The sequence below is a fragment of the Cuculus canorus genome, chromosome W (genome assembly GCF_017976375.1).
Source record: "Cuculus canorus isolate bCucCan1 chromosome W, bCucCan1.pri, whole genome shotgun sequence".
Taxonomy (NCBI): Eukaryota; Metazoa; Chordata; class Aves; order Cuculiformes; family Cuculidae; genus Cuculus; species Cuculus canorus.
In genome coordinates this window covers 1,745,927-1,764,214 of record NC_071440.1, presented here as the reverse complement: position 1 = coordinate 1,764,214, position 18,288 = coordinate 1,745,927, and the positions used below count along the sequence as shown (strand labels likewise).

Sequence of the window (18,288 nt, the reverse complement as noted above, 5' to 3'; positions counted from 1 at the left end):
AGGTACACGGCACGCTGGGGGAAGATCTGGCTGAAGGGCAGGGCTCAAAGGGTTGTAGTGAATGGGGCTGTATCTGGCTGGCGACCGGTCACCAGCAGTATTCCTCAGGGCTCAGTTCTAGGGCCAGTCCTGTTCAACATATTTATCAGTGATCTGGATGTTGAAAGCACCCTTAGCAAGTTTGCTGGTGATACCAAACCGGGAGGTGCTGTTGACTCTCTCGAGGGAGAAGAGGCCTTGCAGAGGGATGTGGGTAGGTTGGAGCATTGGGCAATCATCAGCGGCATGAAATTTAACAAGACCAAATGCTGGATTCCGCACTTGGGAGGGAGTAATGCCAGGCACAAGTATAAATTGGGAGAGGAGTGGCTGGAGAGCAGCCCTGCAGAAAGGGATCTGGGGGTGTTTGTCAACAGCAGGCTCAACAGGAGTCAGCAGTGCCCTGGCAGTCCAGAGGGCAGCAAAGCTGGTGAAAGGGCTGGAAGGCCTTATGAGAACGGCTAAGGAGTTTGGAGAAAAGGAGGCTGAGGGGCAACTGAGAGGGGGCCTTATCAATGCTTATAAATACCTAAGGTGCTGGTGTCAAGGATGGGGTCAGACTCTTCTCAACAGCACCCAGCGACAGAAGAAGGGGCAATGGATACAAACTGGAACACAGGAAGTTCCACCTGAACATGAGGAAAAGCTTCTTTACTGTGAGGGCGATGGAGCACTGGAACAGGCTGCCCAGAGAGGTTGTGGAGACTCCTTCTCCGGAGGTATTCAGAACCCACCTAGACGCTTTCCTGTGCAAGCTGCTCTAGGTGAACCTGCTTTAGCAGGGGGGTTGGACTAGATGTTTTCCAGGGGTCACTTCCAATCCCTGCCATTCTGTGACCTCATTGCTCACTACAGCTTCCTGAGGAGGGGAAGTGGAGAGGGATGTGCTAACCTCCTCTCCCTGGGATCAAAACAGGATATACAGGAATGATTCAAAGCTGCACTAGGGGAGGTTCAGACTAGGAAGCATTTCTTTACCAAGAGGGCGGTCAACACCAGAAGAGGCTTCCTAGAGAGGTGGTCAATGCCCCAAGTCTGTCAGTGTTTAAGAGGCATTTGAGCAATGCCCTTAATAAGATGCTTTAACTTTTAGTCAGCCCTGAATTGGTCAGTTGGACTAGATGATCATTGTAGGTCACTTCCAACTGAAATAGTCTAGGCTATTCTGTTCTGAGAAAAGGAAAAACCAGAAATCTGTCTGCCCTTTTCAGTAAATAATGGCAGAGCCAATCATAACTACTTGAAGGCTAAAGGAGATGTATTTGTTGAGGCCTAACCCTCAGAAATAAGGGTTTCACTGTTTTTCCTCAAGCAACCAGTTATAGTGGCCCAGAAGTGTCTTCAAAATAATCTTTTTTAAATCCCAGAGCACATGAGCAACTGATAAGCAAGGAGCAGCACAGTAAGATTCCAAGCCATGCTAATTAAAGGTCTGGGTGAAATGGCAACATACACATCTGCAAGATGATGCTGCAGCATACTCACTGTGGACTCACTAACCCCAAACTTCCCAAACAAGCAGAATTAGTCAAGGGCTTAAATGTTCTACTCGACAAGGAAACTAATTTCCAGGGGGTACAAAAGCTCAGGCTGCACACATCAGTGCTTGAGAGCAGGAGTCTAATCCCAACTATGCTTCAGCTGTTTTCATCCACATCTGAAAATAATGCACAACCTGCTGGTCACCACAGGCACATAGGACAATATAGTCCCACAGGCTCCAAATCCTCCTCTTCATAAAATTAAGTCTGACCATGACCAAAAGTTAGACTATGATCAGAGAGAGAAGGGATACCGTAGGCATCCAAACTCTATCGCTTGCAGTTGAGTCCTAGAGCATTCAATTCCTTCAGGAGAAAAACCATGCACCAGTTAACAACACACTTTGCAGAAAACAGAAGGACTTACAACAGTCCTTCAAGCTCATTGTTTCTCAAGGTGTAACAGGACACTTCCTTCATATTTTGCAAGTGCTAAATAGCTGCTGCCAACATTCACCAGGCATTGCCCAGCCAAACCATGAAGCCTTCTTCCTCCAGCTACAGGAGGCTTCACGCTCGCAAGCTCTCATCCTACTGGAGGATTTCAACCACCCAGACATATGCTCAAAAAGTAACACGGCAGCTGTAGACAATCCAGGAGACTTCTAGAGTGCATCAAAAAGAACTTCTTAATTGAGGTAATAAAGACCCCCACCTGAGGGGATGCAATACTGAACCTGATGGTCACCAGGGCAAGTGAGCTCATCATGAGGACTGGAAGCAGCCTGGGCTGCAGTGATCACGCCCTGGTGGAGTTCAAGGTCCTGAGGGATATGGGACAGGCAAGGAGCATAGTCAGGAATATTTCAAGAAAGCTCTTCCAGGAGTTAGTCAGTAGGACCCCCTGGGACATGGTCCTCAGGGATGAGGGAGCAGAACAGAGCTGGCAGATCTTTCCATGGATGCTTCCATAAAGCTGAAGAGTGCTCAGTTCCCAGATGTAGGAAATCGGGCAGGGAAGGGAAGAGATCAGCGTGGCCGAGTGGATTTCTGCCAGTCAAGCTGAAGAGCAAGAGAACTGCACAGGCAGTGCAAGCAAGGACAGAGAACCTGGGAAGAGGATAGGGATGCTGCCCAGCTGTGTAGGGGTGGGGACAGGAAGGACAAGGCACAGCTGGAGTGGAACTTGGCAAGGGAAGTGAAGACCAACAAGAAGGGCTTCTACAGGTTTTGTCAGACAGAAAAGGAAGGTTAGAGAGCGCATCCCCCACTGATGGATGAAAATGGGGACCTCGTATCAACAGACAAGGAGAAAGCTGAGGGACTCAACAACTGTTTTGCCTCAGTCTTCACTGATAACTGATCTCCTCATCCCTCCTGGGTCAAGGGACAACAAGATGGAGACCAGGGGGGTAAACGCCCTCCCACTGTAGAGGAACAGGTTCCTGACCACCTGAGGAACCTGAATATATAAGTCTATGGGACCTGAGGAGATGCATCCCAGAGTCCTGAGGGAACTGGCCGATGTGGTGGCCAAATGACTCTCCATGATGTTTGAAAAGTCATGGCAGTCAGGAGAAGTCCCTGGTGACTGGAAGAAGGACAATATTGTGGCCATCTTTAAAAAGGGTAGAAAAGATGACCCTGGGAACTATCGGCCTGTCAGCCACACCTCTGTGCCTGGGAAGATCACGGAACAGATCATCCCAGAAGCTATGCTTCTGTAAAGCCTTTGACACGGTTCTCCACAACATCCTTCTCTCTAAATCGGAGAGATATGGATTTGATGGGTGGACTGTTCAGTGGATAAGGAATTTGTCAGATAGACCATTTCAAAGAGTAGTGGTCAACAGCTTGATGTCCAGATGGAGATCCATGACAAGTGGTGTCCCTCAGGGGTCTGTACTGGGACCAGTCCTGTTTAATGTCTTCATCAATGATATTGACATTGGGATCAAGTGCACCCTCAGCAAGTTTGCAGATGACACCAAGCTGAGTGGTATACTTGCCACACCAGAAGGACGAGATGTCATTCAGAGGGACCTGGACAAGCCAGGGAAGTGGACCTGTGCGAACCTCATGAGGTTCAACAAGACCAAGTGCAAGGTCCTACACCTGGGTTGGGGCAATTCACGGTTTCACAGAACCATAGAATCCATAGGTTGGAAAAGACCTTTGAGATCATCAAGCTCAACCATACGGGTCCACTATCAAATCATATCCCTAAGCATTTCATCTACCCATCTTTTAAATACCTCCAGGGACTCAACCATGTCCCTGGGCAGACTCTACCAGTGCTCGATAACCCTTTCAGCAAATAAGTTTTTCCTAATGTCCAAACAGAACCTCCCTTGGCACAGCCTGAGGCCATTCCCTCTCATCCTATTACTTGGGTGAAGAGGCCAACACCCACCTCTCTACAGCGATAAGGTCTCCCCTCAGCCTCCTCTTCTCCAGGATAAACAACCCCAGTTCCCTCAGCGACTCCTCATAACACTTGTTCTCCAGCCCCTTCACCAGCTCCATTGCTCTTCTCTGGACACACTCCAGCCCCTCAAGGTTTTTCTTGAAGCAAGGGACCCAAAACTAAACACAGGATTCCAGGTGCAGCCTCACCAGTGCAGAGTACAGGGAGAGAATCACTTCCCTGGTCCTGCTGGCCACGTCGTTTCTGACACAGGCCAAGATGCTGTTGGCCTTCTTGGCCACCTGGGCCACTGCTGGCTCATGTTCAGCTGGCTGTCGACCAACACCCCCAGGTCTTTCTCCACCAGGCAGCTTTCCAGCCACTCTTCCCCAAGCCTATAGCGCTGTACAGGGCTGTTGTGACCCAAGCACAGGATTTGGCACCTGCCCATTTGAGCCTCATCCTTTGACCTCAGCCCATCAATCCAGCCTGTCCAGATCCCTCTGCTGAGCCTCCCTACTCTCCAGCAGATTGACACTTCCTCCCAGATTAGTGTTATCTGCAAACTTGCTGAGGGTGCACTCAATCCCCTCATCCAGGTCATTAATTAAGATATTGAACAGGACCGGACCCAGCACCGAGCCCTGGGGACACCACTTGTGACCAGTCCCCAGCTGCACTGAACTCCATTCCCCATCACTCCTTGGGCCCAGCCATTGAGCCAGTGTTTTACCCAGCAGAGGGTACACCTGTCCAGGCCAGTGGCTGCCAGTTTCTCAAGCAGAAATCTCTGAGAAACCGTGCCAAATGCTTTACCGGAGTCCAAGTACACTACATTCCTCTTCTATTTCAATCCAGGCTAGGGGATGATGTGATTGAGAGCTGCCCTGCAGAGAAGGACTTGGGGGTGCTGGTCGATGAGAAGCTCAACATGAGCCGGCAATGTGCGCTCGCAGCCCAGAAGGCCAACCGTATCCTGGGCTGCATCCAAAGAAGCATGGCAAACAGGTCGAGGGAAGTGATTCTGCCCCTCTATTCCTCTCTTGTGAGACCTCATCTGGAGTGTTGTATCCAGTTCTGGAATCCCCAACATAAGAAGGATATGGAACTGCTGGAACAGGTCTAGAGGAGGCCACAAAGATGATCAGAGGGCTGGAGCACCTCTGCTGTGAGCACAGGCTGAGAGAGTTGAGGTTGTTCAGCCTGGAGAAGAGAAGGCTCCAGGGAGACCTTAGAGCAGCTTCCAGTACCTGAAGGGGGCTACAAGAAAGCTGGGGAGGGACTTTTTACAAGGGCATGGAGCGACAGGACAAAGGGGAATGGCTTTACATTGGAAAGGGGAAGATTTAGATTAGACATTAAGAAGAAATTCTTCACAATGAGGGTGGGGAAGCCCTGGCCCAGATGTCCCAGGGAAGCTGAGGCTGCTCCATCCCTGGAGGTGTTCAAGGCCAGGTTAGATGGGGCTCTGAGCACCCTGATCCAGTGGAAGGTGTCCCTGCCCACGTCAGGGGGGTTGGAACAGAATTATCTTCAATGTCCCTTCCACCCCAAACTATTCTACAATTCCAGTTCTGCATGTATGCCAAGGAGTAGTGCGTATGGCTGGGATAGAGTACACTTTAATGGAACAGTTATTTGGATGCAAACAAGGGACTTGCTTCACTATATTTAACACAGACAATGTCAGCAAGGTTGAACATGTGTATACGTATCACCTGTGAGTATCCACCGATGATACTTCAGTTTTGCTATGAAGCCAAGTATTTTGATTCTTCCATATCATAAATATCTAAACACCTCCCATTTATTAGCTTGACACCCAACTGAAACAACAATCCTGTTCCAGGAGTAAAAAAAAAAAAAAAACACTACAACACCTAGAGGTGAACTCCTGGGCAGGTAAAGAGTATACAATAGAGTTTTGTTTTGGAGAATAGTTGCTGAATGTATATGGAAGACAGAGTTGCAGTTTTTATAGCGCTCATTGTTAGAAGGGGCATTCAGAAAGACAGACTGGCCACTGAGGTCAGAGTATCATTTCACTACTGAAAGGGAAGAATAAGATTGAAAACAGTAGTCCACTTACTTAGTAGGAAAAAAAAATAAAAATAAGATTAAAATTAAACAAAGCATCAAATTAAAAGAGGAAATTCAACTGTCTGTACAAAAATGCTTGATGTGTAGGCAATAAACTCCAAAATTTGCTAATATAGAGATTAAATTTGAACAGGGAGATATAACTGAAGCAAATATTTACATGAGTGAAAGTTCAAAATTGGCCTCTAGTCGGTAATCTTTAAGGTTTTCAGTTTAAATTCTAATAGATAAAAAAATTGACACAAAAGCTGAAGCCATGACAGATGACCAAGTCACAGCTGATTTGACAGCCAGTTAAGTGGGGTTCTTTGAACAGTTAACTTGAATGAAAGGGGAAGTAGGTAATAGCCTCCCAGGGCTACATAACATATGCTAAGTCTCAAGCAAATGAACTTTTTACATTTTTTTATTTTTACATTTGCTATGTGCAAGCAAAAGAAGTCTAAAACCAATAGTGCAAATACTTCATCTTCTCACGAGAGAGACTTGAACAAAAGCTGACAGAATTAGGAGTGAGAACAACTGCATTTAAATTTAAAATAGGAACAACCAAGAGTAATTTCAGAACATTTCATTAAATAGTTAGATGGTCTCTATTCCACAAACAAGAAATCCTATAAAGCAGCAGAAGCAGTCTGAATAAGAGGGGAGGTAAAAAGAAAGCTGAAATAGGTAAGCCAAAACCTTGTGAAGTATTAAAAATTCTTAAGGAAAAAAAAAAAAAGTCAAATTAAGAACTCAAGGGTTCCAGAGATTTGGTTTGTGTTTTTTCTGGGTTTTGGTTGTTTGGGGTTTTGTTTGTTGTTGGTTTTTTTTTGTTGTTCTTTTTGTGGTTTTTTTTTTTGTTTTGGTTTGGTTTTTGTTTTTGTGGTGGTAGTTTCTAAACTTCACATTAACATACAAAAAATACTTAAAACAACACTGGTCCTTTTTGAAATAGATATGGCTCTTCATATTAACACAGCAAATTCACACAGTTACATACTCTGTAAATATTTCCGGTTCGTTTTTAGAGAAAGATCATATTTTAAGTGACAATGAAAGAATTTCCACTACAACAGTTACTGAAGATGTTACAGAGCAGTTACTTAAAGTTAGAACATTGTTACTCAGCCTCAGCAGGTCAAGACATCTCTTCTCAAAGAGTTTTAGAAGAACTGACTGAGAAGCCTTCCTGCCGTATAAGTCTTGAAATATAACAAAAAAAATAAAAAAAAAATCAAGGATGGGAATGGGATAAGGGAGAGATAACCATGAGTTATGCATAACCATGAGTTATGCAATTACAACAGTTCTAATGGTCTGGTTTATAAATACAGCAGTTTTGAGCAACTAGACCTGCTAAGCAACTGATTTTGGTGTCATACAACAGACACACCACACATTACAGCTGTTTAAGCATTAAGTATTAAATTGCTTAAAAGAAAGTCCTCAGACAACTCTGTTTCTAATAGAATCCCAATGATATCCCCATCTTGATAAGAAACTTAAGCATCTTTACACACAAGATAAAAGAAAAAAAATCTACTGACAATACCTCTGTGTGACACAAAAGCTGTGAATTAGTAAATTTAGAAAAGGATATGATAATGTCAAATAATTGGAATAACCTGTTGTAAGAGGAGGGGACCCAGGGCAACCCCTTGTGTCCCAGATTGAGCCATACCACCTGTAAACCAGGAACAGGCAGAGACTGTGCTTCTGAATACAGCTAAATGTAAGGTTAACTATAAAGGAATAGAGAAAGCAGATTGCAAATTATGAATTAATCCTCCTTGAAAAGCAATTATTTTGAAGAATTTTAGTTATGGTAGGTAGTTATCTAAACATGATGTCATAACTAAAAAGGCTGTTGTATTCCTTGTACATAACAGTGGCATCTCAACTAGCAGAAGAGAAATTTTACTTCTGTACTTGTAACAAAGAATACATACACTTCAGTGTTCATTTCTTATTGTCTGTAATTCAGAAGTGATGTTGGAAAGGATTAAAAAGAAGACTATGAGAATGATTAAAAGGATTAAAAAAATCACCCTACAGTTAATGTCAGGAAATCAATTCATTTAGTGTCACAACTGATACAAAGATCAAGTATCTTGCTCTCAGTTTCTAAGTGTCCACGGGTCAGATATCTAATATCAAAGGTCAAAATAGACAAGATATAATAATAAGTGGCTAGAAGCAAATCCTGGACAAACCCAAGGTAAGAACAGGAACGAAGTTTTACAAGGGAAAGTCATTTTTTTATAATATACCAAGAATTGTGCAAGTACCTCCATCTCCAAGAGTTTTTAGCTCAAGACTACATTTTTTGTCCTAAAATTAATGATCTTGGTCATACATTTCCTATTTGAAGGGGGAGGGGGGAAATCAGTCTTCTTTTATAAGTTCATATATATCATAAAAGCTTTTATACAGGTGAATGCATATACCCACATTGACCGTCTAAAAGCCAGTGGGCAGGTGAATGCTCAGCACCTTTAAATAGTGGGCCACAAGTTCAACTACTTGCCACAGTAAAAGATTAACCCTCAGGCATTCATATTCACTCTCTCCCCTTCCCCTCAGAACCTGCTGAAGATGCATGAACCATTCCTTTGTTTTCAGCATTCAGCACTGTGGTGGGCCAGCAGCTGGCCCCACCCAGTCAATTGCTCACTACCCCTACAGCAGGATGAGGAAAAGAATCAGAAGAGCAAAAGCTGAAAACTTGTGGATACAGATAAAGACGGTTTAGTAGGTGAAGCAAAAAGGAATCATATGTTATGGAATAGCTGTCCTGTCTGCATCCCCTCCAAACTTCCTATACACACACACACAATTATTCACTTTGGGGGGGCAGAGTGCGGAAACAAATAAGAGACAAAATCTTGACACTGTGCAAGCACTGTTCAGCAATAGCCAAATATCCCTGTTATCAGCATTATTTAAGTCACAAATTTTTGTTGCTAGCATTTCCCTGCTCTATGAGATGAAGTGGCACACATAGTGCTTAGTCAATTCAGTATGAGAGTAACAAAAAAAAAAAAAGTGCTCCCATATTAGATTAGACTCTCAGTTTTCCAAGCCTGATAGGTTCCTAAAAGTACAAGGAATAATGACATCTTTCCCAACTTTTTTGCATCTGAGTTTTTCTGGCCTTATAAGTTAACATTTGCCGCTATGAAAACCTTCTATCTGACTCCTGTTTACCCAGAACCAACTCCTGTTTACCCAGAAACAAGGTTTGAAATGGTTTTGTGCATTATTATCCAACATTTTCTAACATGAGCAAGAGAACTAACATTCAGATTAAGACTTAAGAGTTGAAAAAACCATGATGGGTTTGTAGAACAAGGAAAAAAGCAACTTTCCTTAACTTCCATAAATGTTTTCAATCAGTACAAGGACTCTTGCCAAAGAATATTATGTGGCATTTGACTTTGCACCTAGCAGAGCAATGAACTAGCCATGTGTCAGTAAGTGGTGCACTAGCAGCCAGGGAGCATACAGTTCAGGTACAATGACAGGCCTATGAACAGGACTATGCAATAAGGCAAATTCTGTGCCATAAATGAAAATATTGTGATGTCTAAAATATGTCTAACAGAAAATTTCAAAACGTATTTACAACACATTTCCTTACGTAGTTGCTCTATTTATAAAGCCATGAGCAAGAAGGTGATTTTTTTGGGTTGAGATCATGCCTAATTTATAAATTCTAAAGTAATTCTAACTTGAAGTTCACTAAACCTATGCAGAAAAAATTCTGATCCACATTTGATGACATTTACCAAGATCAGAACTCTATTTTGAATAATTTCAAATAGAGTTAAGTATTTAAATGCACTGATCTCTTTGTAGAGGAGATAATAGTTTTAAAAAAGAAGGGCAACAAAGCAGGTGAAGGGTCTGGAGCACAAGGCTTACAAAGAGCAGCTGAGGGAACTCTGTTTGTTTAGCTTGGAGAAAAGGAGACTCAGGGAAGACCTCATTGCTCTCTACAACGACCTGAAAGGAAGTTGTAGCAAGGTGGCTGTTGGTCTCTTTTCCCAAGTAAGAAGTGAAAGGACAAGGGGGAATGGCCTCAAACTGCACCAGGGGAGGTTCAGACTGGATATTGGGAAAAAATTTCTTCACCAAAAGGGTTGTCAGACACTGGCAGAGGCTGCCCAGGGAGGTGGTTGACTCACCATCCCTGAAGGTATTTAAAAGACAGGTAGATGTGGCACTTTGGGACATGGTTTAGTGGTGGATCTGGCAGCGTTAGGTTCACTATCTGATTCAATGATCGCAAGGGTCTCTTACAACCTAAACAATTTTGTGATTTATATTTCAGATGCTGACTTACCTTTCCAGTTTCCCCTCAAGGAAAAAAATATCTCCTGTAACAGACTCTTAATAGCTTGCAGTGATTCCTAAAGCATTTCAACAAGAACCACCATGGTATTTTCCTATATCTAACACAAAAGGCCTAGTCCAGGGCAGGACCTTCGAAAGACATTCAGTCCAACTATTTGCTCCAAGAAAAACCCTAGTCTAGCGCCATTCCTGTTGGATGATTCTGTTTGAATGGACCAACAGAGGAGGAAACTTCTGTTTGATTGATGGGGTTTGTTTGTATCTGGCATAGCCACACAATCCTCTAAAACACAAACAAAACAACAATAACATTTTTTGTTGGCAACTGCATCCACATAAGAGTTCTGTGACAAAACTCTATAGTACTGACCCAGCTCTAAACACAACACGCAAATTAAATAGTTTATTTCAAGCAATTTCTTCTTCCAAAATCCACAAAGCACAAAAATCTGTCAACAATTACCTTTCAGTTTATTTTCTATATTACTGTTATTCTTTGGGAGACACAATGTGCTTTCAGAACATTTAAGATTTAATCTGAAATTTATATTTGTGTCTCCAGACAAGTATATTCTAATCTTACGTAGAAAGCTAGACCACATGGCTCTTACTACTTAACAATAAATACATACATACGCACTTAAAACACAAGCATGCAGAATACTGTACACTGTTTGGTACATGCCAATATAGAACACTATTACAAATATTTTTGCTACAGCAAACAAACTGATATTAACAACTTTACACTCTGGAGAACAATCATAAGGTTTTACAAAGTGTTCAGCAGTAATGAGGTTGAGAAGAATTTGAAAACACAGGAGATGAAAACCAAATTCAGTGGAAGACTGAATTTGTTCCAAAGTATCTTAAATATTACAGCCAAGTTGTACTAGCTGAACTGTTACTATGTCTTTGTAATACACTTCAGTGCATATGTTAGAGTTCTCACTTTTTAGAATTACAATAATAAAAAAGATACTTTGCTTAATTTTTCGAATATATTACGGCAATGTTCAATGCAGTACCTAAAAGTGGTATTTTAATGTTTAATCATGGAGAGGGTTTATTTTTTAACTAATAATTTAAAATAATCTTACCATGAAAAAAAGTTTTCCAGAAATTACTTTCAACTTTTTAAACAGTTTGATCATATGAAAAGTAAAAACATTAATACACAAGAAGGTAATACACAGCATAGTGTGTGTCACACAGTAAGAGTAACCTAAGCAGTTAAGAGGGAAATATTTCACTTTGCAAGGAAGCACTATAATTTCTACAAGTGGAGGGGGGGGAACCTCTTTTCTGACCCAGAATTTATTTTTTTTTATATTTGCTACATACGTGCATCTGTATGTACATCTAATTTTTAAACAGGAAAAAAAAATGTGGCACAGATATATTTGTTCCTTAAAACCTTTTCAGTTAATATCTTTTACTTTGCACTTGCAACAAGTTCAGTGAGCCCACAAGGTCAATTAACACAGCTCAGTTTACACTGTGTTCTCTCCTTATGATCAAAAGGATATACCTTTGTCCCACGTTCAAAAGCCTTTAACCCACTTAGACTTCCAAGTCCAACACCACTTACCAAAGTGGGGCTGAGAATTTGGCACTTTTAAAAAGGCTTGCCTAACATTTATGTAAAATAAAGTTAAGCAATACAGCTACTTTAAGTTTTGAGAGACAAAGATATGCAACGGGACAGTAGAGGTCAAGTCAATTAAAAAAAATGATGACACTGCGCAATTTCAGACACTTATGTTCCCAGTCTCACCACTTTATTATTTTCCTATTTTTAAAATGGTTTTGTCCATCTAAACCAAAACATCTAAACCAAACAAATAAACTGATGAACTGAACAAATTATTATTATGGGGAAGGAGTGAGAATGACTGAAAGAAGTACTGTCAGATACCCAAGAGAAACTCACTAATAATAAAATAATTTATGTTGGTGTCATTCAATAAGCTTCAAGCATTTTTTAAAACTTGGGAGAAACCTCTAGCAAATGATACTGAGAATGCCGGCAAATCAAACTCTCCAAGACTCATTTTGGCATTTTAGAAAGCAAGCAGCCTTTATCAGGCCTGGGCAACATGCAGGAGTGATCTCCATCAATCACATGACACGAGACAAGAGCTGGGACAGAATATATTTCCCACTTACACGCACACGTATACGTCTTCCCAGAAATCTCATGCATATTCTATTACTTTCCAAGGTCTAATTTTAATGTTGTTATGAAACTGCACAACAGTCAAAACTCTTGCTCATTTGGAGCTGGATCCAGCTCTCTGCTAACCTTGCATTTGAGACAGGGAGAGACTGCAAACAGAGGGGATTACAGAAGAAGAGACACCTGTTCAGCACAGATCACACTGAACACAAGGTGTTATCATCTCCAAAGAATGAACAGTGTCTGGGAAAACACCATTTTAAAGAAAACCTGCTCTCAGAGGGACATTCTGTCTAACTTTCAAAGAACACAATTACTTAGATGAAACTGAACTCTACCTTACATCAAAATATTCCACTTTTTGTAATAGTAACTACTTCTTGTATCACGTTACTGCAAGAAAACTAGGAAATGCAGGAACAATTTGGAGCTAATTAACAAGTCAAATGTCAACTGTCTCTCTTGTACCAAACGTATATAGTTAAGTAATTATACTTAAACATCCATAAAAATAAACAAATGCAAGCTATCTGTCTTCTATTTTATCTTGGTTTTGTACCTTCAATAGGCCAAAATGAGTCAAAACTATTAGCATTTCCACCCCTCCTTTTTCCACATCAGTTAAGGATCCCAATACCTTTATCCATATACAGAAGATCAACTGTATTATTTAAAGTAGGAAATAACACATTCATAAGCAAGCACTAAAATAAATTCTGACTTCCTTTCAATTCTCCTTAAGTTATAAAAAATACAGTTTATTCCCCAATATAAAATCATTACTTTTATGTACATGATCCAAGACAAAAGTCTTTGGCATAAACACCCCACATCCACTTGGAACATTCCCATAAATTCACACACCAAGCACTAGTGCTGATATATTTCAAGGCCTGCTAGTCTAAGACAGAAGCTGTATTACCACAAGAACTACACAGTGTAGTAGAGCACATCAGATATAGACAAATGTATTTTAGTTCAAAAGGCTTATTTTAACACAAGCCAAATTCTTATTAAACAAACATTGCCTTTGCATGCTTTTTGGTTCCAAAATAACAACCTCTTTATGGTTTCTTTCTCTTTTGCTTTAAAAAACAGTCTACAATCTGGGCATAAGCTCCTTATCCTAGTTTGCCTCAGTAAATAAAAATTACTAAAAAAACGCAACCAATGACCCAACAACCTTTCCAAGGCTCACATATCAACGCAGATATTAAAGCTTGTCACCATCCACCTCCATAGCAACTTCCCCAGCGAGTTCTTTCATCAATCTACTTTCCTTACCATCACTTTCTCATACCCCTCATTGCCGTTATTCCCTGAAAACCCGCTCACTCACCAGCCATCCTTTCCGTCCTATTTTGGAAGACCAAGTTCCCTACCACATAACGCCCACCCGTAAGAACCACATTTATTTACCTAGCTACAAGCGCCTCAGCAAAGTCTGCACACAGGCGCGCACACACACAAGGTGGCGAGCGCCCGAAAGAAACCGAACCGACCGCGCCATGTAACGCACCGATGGGGGCAGCCAGAGTGAGCCCGGGACTGCAATATCTGCGCCGTACCCCCAGCGGCACTTAAGGCGTGTGTGCCGACAACGGCCCGCACTCACCCAGCAGCAGCAGCTTCAGTTCCCGACGGGCGTCCCGCTTGTCCCGGCGCAGCTGCCGCTCGATCTCGTCGTTGATCCGCCGGGCTTCCTTGGCTTCCTCGCTCAGGCAGCACGCCATGATGGACTCCAAAGTCATTCTTCCTAACTGGTTCAGACACAACCCCCCCCCCCCACCCTAAAAACGCGCGCGCACACACAGAGCACTAGCCCCGGGGGACACGGCGCTCTCTGCCCGGGAGCCCCCACCCGGTCACTGCAGGGGAAGCGCAGGGAGCTACCTCGATGCCACACACGGGCAAGGAGAAAGAGAGTTAGCCCCCGGCAGCACAGATTCCCCCGTTCCTTTCCTCTAATAGTCGCCGTTTCCAAGTCCTCCTCTCCTCTGAATTATGCACCAAGCAACATGAAAACATCTACCATAGCAGCCGCGGCGACAGCAGTGCTGTCTAGGCGAGCCAAGCTGCTCGGCGCAGACACCACTCTCCCTCCTTCCCTCACGGCTATCTCTACTACCACCGCCTCCTCCTCGCGCAGCCAACACGGTCCCCAAGCGTCCCTCGCAAACTACACCCCCACTGACCTTCGAAATAACCACCCCACACGGAAATGCTAATACGCCTGAGGGGAGAACTTCCTTATGGTAGACCTTTCTTCTAGGCACAGTCGCTCGCCCCTCTCGCGGGGAGAGCTGCTGCCGAAGAGCTGTCGCGGCTCGTTCTTGCGCTGACAGTAAGAAGAAGAAAGGGGGCAGGTAGAAAGGGTGCTACCGGAGAGGAAGAGAAAGCAGGTTGAGACTAAGACACATACACCGTGAGCCCAGCTCGCCAGGCTTTTCAATGGCTTGGCTCCGTGGGCGTGGTGAAACAGAAATATGGCGGACTGTTTCTCCCGTTGCCTCTCCCGCTTCTCCTGCGCCGCTGTGCGCCGGGAATGAGCGGCTGGTGGAGCCAGGAACTCCCGACATGCTGCCCCCTACCCAAGCCCGGTGCTTGAAGACTGCTTCTGCCAGGCCCACAGCCGTTGGAAAGGGGATGAGAGGGGAGTAGATGGGCTCTCCCACCAAACGGCCGCGAAGCACATAGTCTTCTCTTATTTTTCCTGTAGGGTAGATATTTATTTGATCTTAATTCTGCACGTTTTGTTTGCTTTTTCTGCCTTTGGTTTTAGCCGATAATGCACATTTTTGTTATACCCTTGCGTTCTCTTCCTAGAATAGATGTCTTTGGTTCATAGGGAAAAATGTAATAATTTACACGAGAGGAGAAGTATCTTTTCCACCTTGAGCTCGAAATTAAAATGTGAAGGGTAAAAGTATACTAGATACTAGTATATTTTTATGCCAGTAATCCTGAAAATGGTATTTTAATAGTTCTATCGTATACAGAAGAAATAAAAGACATTTACAACAAATAAAACCAGTAGGATACTTACCTTGCTTATAAGACCCTAATATTCTATCATTTCAAGGCACTGATATATTGCATTTTATATTCTGTTATTGTGACCTTTATTCAACCAATGCTTTTAACTACCATCCTCCACAACCCCAGACCAGCTTGCATTCAATTCCAGTACTAGAAAGACTGCCCTTAATATAGTCTTAAGTAGCCCCTAGAGTGATAGAACCCAATTTGATGGATATTTTAAGTTCCATTTTTTATGAATTTTTAAAATACCTTTTTTCACTTCTATATTAATTTAGCTCTCAAGGAATGTTGCAAAATCTTCCAGGAAAGTCATAGTAGTCTACTAAATAGGTAGAGAGGTGCATCACTTTCCATCTTTTAGTTTCATGAGTGATGTCCTCTCCAGCACTTGTTGTCATTTGTTTGGAAAATCAACTGCTCTTTCTTACAACTGTTCATATATGCTGACAATATGAATTAAGCAGAGTCCACCATAAGGTGTAAGACTAAGAGGAAATTAAGAAATGAAAATGTAATAATCAGTAGAATAATATAGTTCTCATTGTTTAGAGCATGAAAATGTCTTGTGTTACTTTAAAAAATTATTACTTTTGTTTAGATCTATATAATATTTTTATAAATAATGTATAAAAGCATTTAAAAATATGGAATATTTTATAAGTGTTTCTTTATTCCAGTAAATGAATATGTTAATTTTATTCTAAATTGGGCAATCCTATTTAATAATAAAAAATATTTTAGTAAAAGCATCTTTATTTACCTGATGTAGATTTTAAAATTCATGTGTATGCAGGTAGATGTATGTATCTTTTTGTCTCTCTTGTGGTCCCAGATTAACATGTTAACATTAAATTCAGTGATAAAAGATTTCTATACAAATATGATAAATGTAAAAATGCAAATAACTAACCAAGAGGAAAAAATTTTTCTTCATGAAATAAATTATCAACATATCAGAATTTCCTCCTAAAAGGTGTGGCTCAAAAAGATGAAAAAGGATGTGTGTGGTACAGGTTACAAGAAATATTCACAGAATCATTTAGGTTGGAAAAGACCTTTAAGATCATCAAGTCCAACTGTTGGAAAAACATTGATTTAGCTGAAGAATCAGGGCTCAATTATAATAAGATTAAAATCATAGGTTATATATTGTGTTTAGCATTTGATTTTGTTGATCTTTATAGTTAAGTTTGTGCAGACTTTGTGTCTGTCTCTGCAGACAGTAACGGTTTTCTCACAAACCACATATAACCTTCACATAAGTACATGGTATTAGGGAGTGCTTAGAAAGAATGTACTAACAACCTTATCTGAGCAGAGCCTATGCTTTTACTAACAACCTTATCTGAACACTGTCTACGTTTGTGAAGGCCAGAAGCATACCGAGGGCAGTCAAGTGAAGATAAGGAAATGCTGGTGTCCACACAAAGGATGGAAGCATACCAAAAGCAGTTGTAACGGGTCCAAGACTAAAGAGGTGAAAAGGACATGGTGAGGAAGACTCTTACTTCATCTGAGGAAGACTCCTTACTTCATCAGGACGACCACCAGAGGGGGCTACGGAGGCGCAGAAGAGACTAGTGTCGTAATTGATTGATTAGGCTATCCTCAAATACATATGCATGAAGAAATGATGTAATCTGTTGAATATACATTAGATTGCGAAACACTTAAGGGTTAAATTGCAGACGCGCCAGGATCGTCTTTGAACCAGATTTGGGTGTGCATACCCCTGGTTCCCGGGGCCTCGAAATAAAGCACCACATATAACCCTCCTGGAATGGTTATGTGTTTGTCTCTACACTAGCACAACCATAAACCCAACACTGCCAAGCTCACCACTAAACCGTGTCCCTAAGCACATCATGTTATAAACATGCTCTGGAAACTAAAGTTCCGAGACTATAAAATATCTCTTTATTGTGGAATAAAGTCAGCAAAGCAAGATATACAGCGCTGGGCACGCGACTGAGGCAGAGCTGCGTCTAGCCAGAGTCGCGCCTGGTCTAGCCTCCCCTCTCATTTTTATATATTTCGCGAAAACAGTTCCATTTGGGCGCGAAAGCAGTTAACAATAAGGCCCGTTCGCGCCCCCCGCCCCCATCAGCACGTGTTGGGGTGGTCTTGCCACTGTCTTTCGAGAAGGGTCAGCCCAGGCGGTCCGGCGGGCAGAGGGGGCGGGTGGGAGGGGGCGGGAAGGGGGTGAGTAGCGCCCGCTGGTGCAGCACTGCCCCTCTGCTGAATCCCGCATCACAGGCAAGCTGGCGCCATCAAAGAAAGAAGACATTCCACCCCATGACTTAAATATTTGTCCTAAACTCAGGTATCAATGCATTTGGATCTCCATCACCCCACCCCCACCCCACCCCCCCCCCCGAAGCCATAAATGCTGAGTAGCCTGTTTATTACATACACATCTTTGAAACACTTCCAGGGATGGGGGCTCCACCATTGCCCTGGGCAGCCTCTGCCAGTGCCTGACAATACTTTCAATGGAGTAATATTTCCTAATATCCAATCTAAACCTCCTCTGGCAGAACGTAAGGCCACTTCCTCTCATTCTATCCTTGTTACTTGGAAGAAGAGACCAGCACCCAACTCACTACAACCTCCTTTTGGGCAGTTGTAGAGAGTGACAAGGTCTCCCCTCAGCCTCCTCCAGACTAAACAATTTAGTTCCCTCAGCCTACATTTTGAAT

General features: G+C 42.4%; 1 protein-coding gene across 1 annotated transcript in view; it reads right to left on the bottom strand.

The window, feature by feature from the left end:
* Positions 1 to 14,298, bottom strand: part of LOC128850251 (guanine nucleotide-binding protein G(q) subunit alpha-like) — a 102,394-nt gene extending 88,096 nt beyond the window's left edge. The window contains exon 1 of the mRNA XM_054053248.1: positions 14,163 to 14,298. Within this exon, the coding sequence (XP_053909223.1) occupies positions 14,163 to 14,298 (136 nt within the window). The remainder of the gene's footprint in view (positions 1 to 14,162) is intronic.
* Between the last annotated feature and the right edge of the window lie 3,990 nt (positions 14,299 to 18,288).